Source organism: Telopea speciosissima, chromosome 10 (genome assembly GCF_018873765.1).
Source record: "Telopea speciosissima isolate NSW1024214 ecotype Mountain lineage chromosome 10, Tspe_v1, whole genome shotgun sequence".
Taxonomy (NCBI): domain Eukaryota; kingdom Viridiplantae; phylum Streptophyta; class Magnoliopsida; order Proteales; family Proteaceae; genus Telopea; species Telopea speciosissima.
The window spans coordinates 12,460,665-12,472,723 of NC_057925.1; the positions used below are offsets into that span (position 1 = coordinate 12,460,665).

The window sequence follows — 12,059 nt, forward strand, 5'->3', positions numbered from 1 at the left end:
AATCATGCAACTCCTGAAGATGGTTCTGACTTAGTTGCACCTAGTGATACGAAACCTGGTCCAACCATGGGAGATTCATCTTCTCACCTTCGTGATGAGGTTCATAAACTGATGCGCCCTATAAAGAGTCTAGAGTCATCCACTTCCACTACTGGGGCATCTACTTCCACTGCCACATGGACTCATACAGGTATACCTGCTTTCCTTTCGACCACCTCCACACCCTGGATCATTGATTCTGGGGCTTCCACCCACATGACTGGTAAGTCATCTATTTTTAGTTCTATTTCATCTAATTCTCACACTCCTGTTATTATGACCAATGGTTCCTCCACACCTGTTACTGGGCATGGCACTGTTTGTTTTAATTCTAACCTTTTTCTTTCTTCCGTATTATATGTTCCTCAATTTCCCTGAAGTCTTCTTTCAGTTAGCCAACTTACTAAAAATTTGAATTGCTTCGTCTGCTTCTGCTGCAGCTTCCACTGTTGGTGGAGAGTCTCCTTTTCAATAGCATTGTCGGCTAGGACATTTATCTTTGTCTAGATTAAAAATTTTATTTCCGCAGTTTAAATCTTTAGATAGGTTAGAGTGTGAGGGCTGCGAGTTGGTTAAGCATCATCGTGCTACTTATCCATCTCGCCCTACGCCCCGTAGTACGTCTTTATTTTCTTTAGTACATTCAGATGTATGGGGTCCTTGTGCAAATAATAGACATGGTTTTCGGTATTTTGTCACTTTTGTGGATGACCATTCCAGAACTATATGGTTGTATTTCTTAAAGGATCGGTCTGAAAAATTACATGTTTTCCAAAGTTTTTGCAATGAAATAAAGACTCAGTTTAATGCTTCCGTTAAAATTTTTAAGTCTAATAATGCTTTGGAATTTGTTCAAAATGGGATCTCTTCTTTTTGTATTGCTAATGGGATGATTCACCAAACTAGTTGTTCCTATACCCCTCAACAGAATGGGGTAGCGGAACGCAAGAATAGGCATTTACTTGAGGTCACCCGGGCTCTCATACAATCATACTGCATATACAGGTGCCCAAACATTTTTGGTGTGATGCAGTCCTTACTGCTTGTTTTTTATTAACCGAATGCCTTCATCTGTACTTGCTGATAAATCCCCTTTTTCTATTTTATTTCCCGACTTACCAATTTTCAGCTTGCCTCCTCGGGTTTTTGGATGTGTTTGCATTGTTCATAATCTTCATCTCCCTGGTGATAAGTTAAACCCTAGGTCAACCAAATGTATCTTCCTGGGTTACTCTCGGACCCAAAAAGGATATTGGTGTTATGATCCTTTGACCCGGAGGCAACTTGTTAGTGCGGATGTCACCTTCTTTGAAGGTACATCTTATTTTTCTAGTCAGTCCGACTTGTTAGATAATCCGTTAATTGTGTCTGATCCTCCTCCTATTCCGGCTGTTGTCCCTATATCTACCTCTCCACTACAGGTGTATCGGTGCAAGAGGCATGTTGAGTAGCTCAATACAGATAATACTGATCCATCTACATCGCTTCCTGTACTGTCATCAGCCTCTGATGGTGATTCTAGCTTACCTGCTCTCCCTGACTTACCAACTGATCTGAATCCTGATGAGTTACCTATTGCCACTCGGAAAGGTAAGCGTTCAATATAGTTATCAAGGCGACGCCATGGTGTCCAGGCTCCTTGGTCGCCTTGGATGCCTTTGGCGCCATGGCGGGCGCCTTGCCGCCATGGCAGTGGCGCCTTAATTTTGACCCTCTAAAACGCCATGGCCGCCTTCCTGCCTTGATAACTATGGCGCTCATGCACTCAAAAATCTTTAGTTGTCTATCCTATTGATAAGTTTGTTTCTCTGTCTCATCTTCCATCGTGCCATCATAGTCTTGCTACTTCCTGTCTACCTATACCATTCCTCGCACCCATACTGAAGCTCTTGCTATCCCTGCTTGGAAGAAAGCCATGGATGTGGAAATGGATGCCTTACTAACTCGGCGTACATGGGAGTTGGTGGATTTACCTTCTGGCAAAAACCTGGTCAAGTGTCGGTGGGTATATACTATTAAGTATCATTATGATGGTATTGTCGAGCAGCTTAAAGCCTGTCTAGTTGCTAAGGGATACACCCAAACCTATGGTGTTGATTATTTCAAGACGTTCTCCTCTGTGGCTAGGTTGAACTCTATTCTCCTCATTATTTCTATAGCTGTGAATTTTGATTGGCCCTTATACCAGTTGGACATTAAAAATGCCTTTCTTTATGGTAAGTTGCTCGAAGAGGTCTATATGGAGCAACCTCCCGGGTATGTTGCTCAGGGGGAGAATGGTGGACGTGTGTGTAGGCTATGTAAGGCCATTTATGGGCTGAAACAGTCTCCTCGAGCGTGGTTCGAGAAGTTTAGTTCCGTTGTGACTGATTATGGTTTCTCTCAGTGTTTTTCAGACCATTCTGTGTTTGTCCGTCGCCAAGGAGAGAAATTGGTGGTACTTGTTGTCTATGTAGATGACATTATTGTGTCAGGAAATGATGAGAGTGGGATCAAGGAGGTGAAAAATTACTTACAACAGCATTTTTAGACTAAAGACTTGGGCCAGCTTCACTAATTTCTTGGGATTGAAGTCATTAGAAGCAAAAAGGGGATTAGCCTGTCCCAAAGAAAGTATGCGTTAGATCTCTTGACCGAAACTAGTATGCTTGCTGCAAAACCAGGAGATATTCCTATGGATCCCAATCAAAATTTGGTACTGATGATGGTGAGTATCGCAAGGATGTTCATTCCTACAGAAGTTTAGTTGGAAAGCTGTTATACTTGACTGTCACTAGATCGGATATATCTTATGCTGTTGAGGTTCTTAGCCAGTTCATGCAATCCCCTTGTTGTCTCATTGGGATGCTGCTATTCGGGTCCTTCGGTATTTGAAGGGTGCTCTTGGGAAGGGGCTTATTTATCGTCCCAATAGACATATGGAGCTTATTGCCTACTCTGATGCAGATTGGGCAGGTTATGCTAGTGATCGTCGGTCTACCACAGGGTATTGTACGTTTGTTGGGGGAAATTTGGTTACGTTGTGAAGCAAGAAACAGACCACTGTTGCCATGTCCAGTGCTGAAGCAGAGTACAGAGCTATAGCTCATACTATTGCAGAGTTGATGTGGGTTAGATCTCTCCTTCTTGAGATGGGGTTTCCAGTTCCAACTCCTATGAAGATGTTTTGAGACAACCAGGCAGCCATCTATATTGCTAGTAATCCAGTCTTTCATGAGAGGACAAAGCATATTGAGGTGGATTGTCACTTTGTTCGCAGTGCCGTCTTGGAGAAACTGATTGAGACACCTTTTGTCGCTTTGTCTGATCAGCTAGCTGATGTGTTTACCAAATCTTTATTTGCCCCTAGTTTTCTATCTTATTGTAACAAGCTGAGCATGGATGATATATATGCTCCAGCTTGAGGGGGAGTATTGAAGTTTGAGTCTAGGGGCAGATAGGTCTTTTACTGTAGTTAATTTCAGTCTTTTGTTATGTCAGGGGCATTACTATCCTTTTATTCTTCTTATTTTGTTATTAATGCTAAAGTAGCTGACCTGCGTGAGAACATACAGTTCTGCGGCAGGTCCCTTTCTCTCTTGGGATTTGCCTCTCTTCTCTTCTTTCTTCTTCTTCTTCCTCTAATCTGGTTATTAGTTCTTGATATTATAACACACCTCTTGAACTAAAAACACAAAATCAAAATGAAACTTTTAACCTAGTGGATCTGGAATATACACAGGAAAAATAGCTAGAAAATGCATGGAATTTTTTTGAAAGATCGTTTAACTTAAACCTAGTTTTGCAAACAAGTACACACACCTACACAGGGCTGGTGTGTGGCAGGGAGGCCAAGGCATTTTGTGCTGTTATAATCTTGCAAGTGGTATGGCAACTTTTTCTTACCAAATATCAGTAAAATTATTTGGAATGTCTAGGCCATATAGTTAGACCTTTGCACCCTGACCTCTGGGCCAGAGAAGCCAGGCCTTCAGTCTGAGGATTAACCTTTTTTTTTTCTGTAAGATAAATTTTCATGCAAAATTTCTATGACAGGATCTCAAGGACCAACTCCTGAATATGACAAATGAAAGAGATACTTTGCTTGCTGGGGAGGAAGTGCAGTTGACATATATGGTTGAAATGGAAACCCTAAAGAAGAGTTATGATGACATGGTGGGTCAAATCAACTTTTATTATGATATTTTAGCACTTAATCATCACCTGATCACCGATAAAATGACTCATGTGTCCCCTTACTTGCAGTTATTGAAGGCCAAATTGGATCTGAAGGAATTGACTAAGCATTTGTGTACTCTGGAAGTCAAGATGCAAAATGTGAGTGTATGAAATTATCTAGGGTTTAATAGCTGCATCTTTTACCAGCAAGTGGCTGTTATAATCCTAAATAGTGTGATGCATTTTGATTTAATGAAACAGCAATATGTCGATTGTAGAGGGCATTATTCTGCTTAAAATAATATCTAATATATTGTAGGCAATCATTTTAAGTTTTCAAAATTTAAAGATTTTTAAAACATTTTGAATCAGCTGCATATATTAGAAATATAAACTAAAGAAACACTTGTCACTATACCATTGGAAACTGATGAAATTATTTTTGGTGTTTTAATCAAATAGTATATTATCATGACATAGAGTGCAACACAGCTCCCGAAGAATATGGATTCATAATAGAAAACGGCAGAATACACAAACAAAAACCCAGAACAGCAAGAATAATCAAGGAGAATGTAGATGTATTGGTTGAAAAAAAAAATCAAAGGAAACACAGAGATCTGCAGACCAGATCTTTGGGGCTGGTTTGAGCACCTGACCTAAAATCAAAGCTCCAATAGCAAAAGAATTATAAATAAAGTCAAGGTTACAAGCCCCGAGGCCTTTTTATAGTAAGTTAGATCTACAACAACCAATAGAATTATATTATCTGAGATCATAGTTGTAACCCTTGTCCTTCAATACCTAGTCCACTTATTTAATACAAGAAGCCCCCAGAATAATACTACTAATACTTTTTTATTAAGTAATGAAAGAAATAAAACTATGGCTTATTTGGGTGCTCCTTATGCTCCTGGATAATATCACCTCAAAAAATCCTTTGGATATGAAATATTGATACAATCGCCTTACCTCAATATCATTATTTGTATATTTCTTTAAGATGGTTAACTATACTAAAGTATCACCATGTCTATAGCATATACCATTTGCTATCATATCATAGTTATTGTCGTCCAAGCAATATCCTTACAGTTTGTTGACCCATATTAATATCTGCAATTGAGTTCTACCAATAGTCTACTTCATTACTTAGTTAACTGATAGAATCCTTTCCTTAGTGTTCCTTCTAGTTGTGGCATTTGGAGGAAATTTGGCAATTCAGACGTGGCTAATCATTTATTAGCAAAAATTGAGAAACTCAACACGAAGGCAGAAAAGAGATAATAATAACTTGGTCCCGGGCATCTACCATTATACCCACAATGAACGGCCATGCAATTGCTATTCATAATGGCAAGGAACATTTGCCTATTTTTAAAACAGATCGTATGGTAGGTCACAAATTGGGAGAATTTCTCAATTTTTGCTAATAAATGATTAGCCACAAAAGGATTTTTTTTAAGTGAACGTGTCATAGTTAACTTCTCCCATTTTCTTTTTTCTTTTGTAAAGACAAAGAAAGATATTCAATTTTCTCTCCTATTTTATTTAGCACGCCAACGAAGAATCAAACTATCACTATATTTACGGAACTTGGACATACTTAAAACTGACCCAATTAAGACCGTGGCCACACCTTGATCAAACAGTGATGATGTGGTCAACCCTGGATACGTGGCTGATTTATCAGGGGAAAGGACCACGCTAGTCATCTTAGTGTATGGTGTGTAGTGGGTGCGTCTTATTGGCCATTCATCGTATTTATATAAAACCCCCTTCCTTAAATCATGTGTTGGATTTTCCTCGTATCTGTCTTTTTGAACTTTTTTTCTTACATTAAAATTTTTTATGTATTTTCAAGGCTTCATTTCACCAGGTTGCCAAATTCTTTAAGGATTAAACTTTACGTGTGAGCAGGGAATCATGGACCTACCTGTGCACAGATTTTGGGCTCATAATTAACTTCCACATGACAGATATGAGGGGGAACAAGAAGGCCTTCCTTAGTGGGCTGTACTAGAAACCATTCCTCTGAATTATAAAATCAAGTATTTATCAGTTTGAGTGAAAGTAATTTATGTTTACTTGGAGGTTCACAAGCTTGGTATAGTTCAATTGACTAATTTGACTTATAATTTTTTTTTGTACGTCAGAATAAATTCAAATATCCTTGTTCATGCAATTCTTCTATAATTACTTTACAGGAGAGATTGAACAACAGTAAGGAAAATGCTAAACTTAGGATGAGGCTCCGGGCAACACAGGCGAAATTAGATGCATTTCGCGGTCGGCACAAGGAGGCAGTAGATGAGATGGGTTTTATGAACAAGAGATTTGAGGAAGCATCTGCAAAGCTGAAAGAGCAGTTAGCTTCATATGGCCTCGAGGTTCTCCAGCTTAAGAAGCTGCTTGCTACTGGGAAGGGACAATAGCATCATATCAAGTGGAAATCCTCTGCATTCTACATCAGAATAGCTCTTCAGACCACAGAGACAGGATGTAATGCAATATTGGTGCATTGTGATTGAAAATTTAGTGTTCTGATTTGTGTATATATATATATATATTTAAAATCATTTGTACATAATCTATTGTATATGAGAAAAGTTTATGATCTGAAAGAATCTAGTGTAAAACAGGTGCAATACCATTTATAAGATATCTGTTTGCACACAAAATCATAGTGGATTCTCCATCTGCTAGAATGGTCGAATGACTGATGTTAATTTTCAGTTTCCTTATTGACTTGTTAGTTTGTATTCTGTAGTTGGCTATCAGAGTAGTAAATTACTGGGATTATGACCATAAAACTTGGGGAAATGATTTAAAAAGCAGGGTTAGCAAGCATAAAAAATTAAATTGGAAACGTATACCCCTTATTCGGAATCATTAACACAGAAAGTGTCAGTATTTAATGTTGGGAAAGTCGTTCAGAAACATTTTTTTTTTGTTTGAAGATTATTGGGGTCTTATTTGATTTAGTCTGTTTTTCTGTTAAGTTTTCCAATATGGGGAAAGTGAGTGAGTTTTGACGTGTACTGAATTGTGTGATAGCTTGAAGGTTTTAGTATATCTCGTTATTTCTGTTTTGCAAATGAATTTCTTTTTTTCTTTTTTGAGGTGGGATTGTAATTGTTGACTTTTCTGTATCTTTAAGTTGGAGTGTGATCAATTTGTCTTCTATAGCAACTTGAAATGTGGTTAAACACTGGTGGGCTCATCTAATAAGAGAAAGTTTTAGCTCCAGTGTCCAGAGATGTATAGATAATGGCTTAAGCGGGATTTCAAAACGTCAGAAAATTACATAAATACTACTGGATTAAATAACCATAAGCCCTCTTCTAACCAAGTAATTGCTGCAGAGGAAATTTTATCTAACATAAGAGTTTATAATTAAATATTTTGTATTACAAAATCAAATTTGGTTTCAAAAGAAGTTGTGGAAAATGTTTTTCTGGGCAGGTCTAGACAAACAGATTCATTTCTTGGCGGGCTTGATTTAGGATCAGACGACGGTTCCCCTCTTTTTGCCCCTCTTTAGCTTTTTTTGTTTCTACCCTTTCCTCCTTTTTGGCAAGTTTTGATTGTTCCCTCCTATAACTGTATATTTTACTCCAATGACACATTCCAGCGATCGATTCATTTGGTTTCTTTGACTTCTTTTTATGTATGTGTGTATTCTGTCCAACTTTTTTGTATTTTTTATTTATTTATAGATAATTCAATTTTTTTATATATAATTAAATTTATTTCAAAAGAGAAGAAAAATAGATACAAGCTAAGGCAACGTCCTATCACTCATGGGCAGATCCGAAGCCATAGAGGTTCCAACCTTAAGGAGCAAAAACACGACTAAAATCACAAACCACTAAAACAAACAAATGAGCAGCTAAGGCCACCCCCCCTGGCGAATCAGCTCAACATGGCATTACTCCTCTCAACCCACATAGGGTGAACTCCCCATTTCTAAATAAGAAAGATGTTTCTGGGTGATTTCCGCCCCTTAGGACTATTAGCTCTGCACCGGCCCTCAACGTCCACTTTGATATCTCTAATATTGCATGGCATGGCAAAGTGAAACTGATGGTTAATCAATGTCCACCCCACCAAAGAGTTGGGATGGATAGTGTAGACTTGTAGTGGAAGTAAGGAAAAAAAAAATGAGTACTATAGACTCAAGAAATAAACAGTAGAGACCCTGTGACTGTCAACCCTTTCCAATAGGGTTTAGGTACTGGATGAGACTTAGAGAGGTCTCTCTCCCAGCATGTGACGACAATACGTAGCAGCATGATTGGGGGGATGTGAAAATGATATGTAATGGTACGAATAGAAACGTGCCTTCAGTTTGTGTCGACGATACATAACGATACACTAGGGATTCCCAATATGCGATGGCGATATGTAACGACATTACAGATAATGAAATGGTCTCCTCACTCCTATGAGGCAGTCACTAATATGATTGATCTCAAGAAGTAAAAGACAAATGATGTTTTCATTGTTTTGAATGCCATACATGATACCTTATGTATGATCAGATATAATATTCCAGATTGATAGATTCATGAAAGAAGCATCTTTATAGCGTAATTTATCAAGTGTACACATTTGGATTTAGTCGTTTAATATGATATTGTTCTTTCTCACTGGGCTAGTTGAGCTCACCCCTCCTTCATTGATTATTTTTCAGAGCATTTACATATAGAGTGACATTGTGTAGAGTGTACAAGCTGGGTTAGGGGGAGGGGTGTAAGACTAAAAGACCCCCTAAGTAGGAGATCGTGAGATAGAGATACCTAGAGACTTTTAGAGATTTTGTGGTAAATGTAAATTTGAGAGAAATTACTTCTGATGTAATTGAAATGATGATTGTAGAGATGTAAAAGAAAGTATGACGAGTCAGACACAGTAGCATGATTGTGAATGACATATGAATGAAGAAGTTTAGAAAGTAATTTTAAATCAATTCCATGAATATTTAATGATTTTAGATCTTACATTGGTTCATGATTTCGATATGATTTTAGTTTCCGCTATTAAAATGTATATGAAACGGAAGATCAGCCGTTATCACACGACGGCCCATGAGGGCCAACACCCATATCTTTTATTCGGATTTGGCCTTATTACAGTTTCGGTCAATTCAATTGATATGGGCTGGAAATTGACACCTCCTAGTTGTAGACTCGGAGGGGAGAATGCGGACGAGATGAGAAAAGAGTAAGGGTGGGAAAAATCACTTCATTAGCCTTCATTAGTCCTCTTATTATAAAACCACATTTATTGTATGAAGGGCAGAAAAGTTACGTTATCAACTCTATTTGTAACTTGTGTACCCTTTAAATAATCTTGAAATTAAAGTTGCAATGAAAGAAATATAACTGCACTATGAACTGCATTATAGTCATTAAAACTTTAAAAAACCAAAAAGAAGAAATCGCAATTTAGCAACTTACATAAATTTGAGATGGAAACAATTGTGAGTAAAGATATCTGTAGTATTTCCTTTTCTTTTTCTCTTTCTTCAAAATGAGAAAAGTATCCTACAAACATGATGGTGCATAAAGAAACTTAATGGATATATTTCATTTTATGCATTGATTAATTTTATTTAAAAAACAAGAATACATTACATACATTAAACTTCTACTACAACAATTCCCTCATAGGACATTAAATACAAATACACTTAACAAACAATATCTACAACATACACTCCCTTCACAAGTCTACACCAGGCACTCCTTTGACATGTACTGTTGTAGTCAAAACATAATGCTCTGAGCCTCCCATTTATTTTCTCAAGGCACATACTTAAAACACGCTCATGTAATATTCTAGATTACTCATTGATATTGAGCAAGAGAGGAAAAATATCTAAGTATCATTACTGGAATTCTTCTTTCAGTAGCTAATGTACTAGTTGCCTTCAACTTGTTTTTGTACTTTCAGTGGTCTAGCTTCTCAATGTCCATTGGAGACAACCCTAGCATTGAAAATAAAATAAAACAAAATAAAATAAATATAACTTTCTCATATCATGAGATGACAAGAAACATTTTCCATTTTCCATATCGCCAAGCCTAGCAAAATAGGCCTCATTTAGATTTGTGAAGAGAAGATATCTGAAACTATTAGCTGAATACATTGTCCTCTTGATTGGGCATAGTAGGAAAGGTGACCATTATGTTCATCAAAGATTAATAAAACTATTTACGGGTCTTTTGTTCATAAATACTTTTTTCAAAGTATTAAAACAAAGAAAACACCCCTTTAGAGGACCTTAGTTGCTCAAGAATACATATTCTAGGGATGGTCCTCCGCACACCACATTAAACAGAGGGAAAAAGCATCAAATGGGTAATTCTGTCAATTCTACCTTTTGGATGTCATTCATCAAAATGCCCTTTGATTCCTTTTATTCACTCAACGACATTCAATGGTTATCTCTAATCAAGTTTTCCAAAGGATTTCTATCCATTTAGAGCTTTAAAAGAAGAACAAGAAGAGAGAGAAAAAAAATGGAAGAATCAACTTCTCTTCCCAATTGGTAATTAATTGAAATCTAGGTTTTCATGTTGAAAACAATATGAAACATTTTGATTTCTATCGTAGGCCTTAGTTGAAGAGCCAAGAAATATGATACTAGCAACACAAAAACCTTAAAAAAATGACTATAATGATTAATGGCCCATTTAATTGCGGTTGGTTTCCAAATTACTAAGATTAAAATCATAATTAAGTCAAATGGAACAAAAAAGTTTCAGCTTCATCAACAATTACATTAACACAATTTTTTAAGGAAATGATGACTTACCATTGTTCCTAGTCCTTATTATAATTCAATTATCACGGTGAGTGCCAACTCCAAGATAAATGTCCCTGATCAGATGTAGCTCTTTGACCACATCACTTATGTCCATTCAATCCAATGGTGATTCAGTTGAGCAAGCAATTCCAATTCTAATAACTGAAGTAAGGCACTCTTGCACTCTATCCTTCATGTATCTTCGACTTTCAGTGATGTTGGTAACAATTGTTGCTGCATCTTCTTCAACTTCTTCTATGGAGAGAAGTGATGGGTCGACGATAGACATCACTCCATCATGCAAAGCTATCTCAGCCCAACAGTGAAGATTAAAGTTATCTTTGTTATCTTTGAACATTTCATGAGTAGGCCGCTTCCCTGTGAACATCTCTAACAAGACAATCTCATAGCTGTAGACATCACCATGCCTTGAAACATCTGCACTTGCACCATACTCTGTAGTTCATGCATCTTTGATTAATACACTTATAACTAGTGAGAATAGGAGCAAAATCTATTTGTCTCAATTGGAAGACTAACATGACATGAAAGAATAACTAGCAAGAATGGGAGCAAATTAAGTTTATTGGTCTCAACTGGAAGAATAACATAACATGACATGGAACCCAAGAGAGATTAGGGATCTTCAAATTCGTCCTTATAGTGTGCATACAAGGAACATAGGCTCCTCTTACATCTATAGTTGAGGATCTAAATCCAACAGATCATTAGCTAGCATGAAATTCAAGTGATTAATTTGATATCAAGACTATACATTAATCTTTGTATCGGAAAAACTACAAACCCCTACATATATAAATGCATAGTTCTTCAAAAAACCCACTTTGTAGCCTATGACATTCAAGGTATAATTTGATTACAATAAAGAAAGATGCAGTCAAAACTTTTGTGTAGAAATACAAAGAATCAAAATATCATCTAAACATACATTCCTTTTTAGCATTTTTATATTATCGCATTTCAATTGTTTGAGATATTAAACTTATGTTTCTTTAGGAAGGGACTAAAGATGTCACAAAATTTATAT

At 36.9% G+C, this 12,059-nt stretch overlaps 1 protein-coding gene across 1 annotated transcript; it reads left to right on the forward strand.

Moving 5' to 3' along the window:
* The first annotated feature begins 4,049 nt into the window (after positions 1-4,049).
* Positions 4,050-6,743, forward strand: LOC122643042 (kinesin-like protein KIN-7I). The gene is made up of 3 exons (XM_043836669.1): positions 4,050-4,194; positions 4,285-4,356; positions 6,405-6,743. The coding sequence occupies exons 1-3, from the start codon at positions 4,099-4,101 to the stop codon at positions 6,630-6,632; spliced, it is 396 nt and encodes a 131-aa protein (XP_043692604.1). The 5' UTR covers positions 4,050-4,098; the 3' UTR covers positions 6,633-6,743.
* The last annotated feature ends 5,316 nt before the right edge of the window (positions 6,744-12,059 follow it).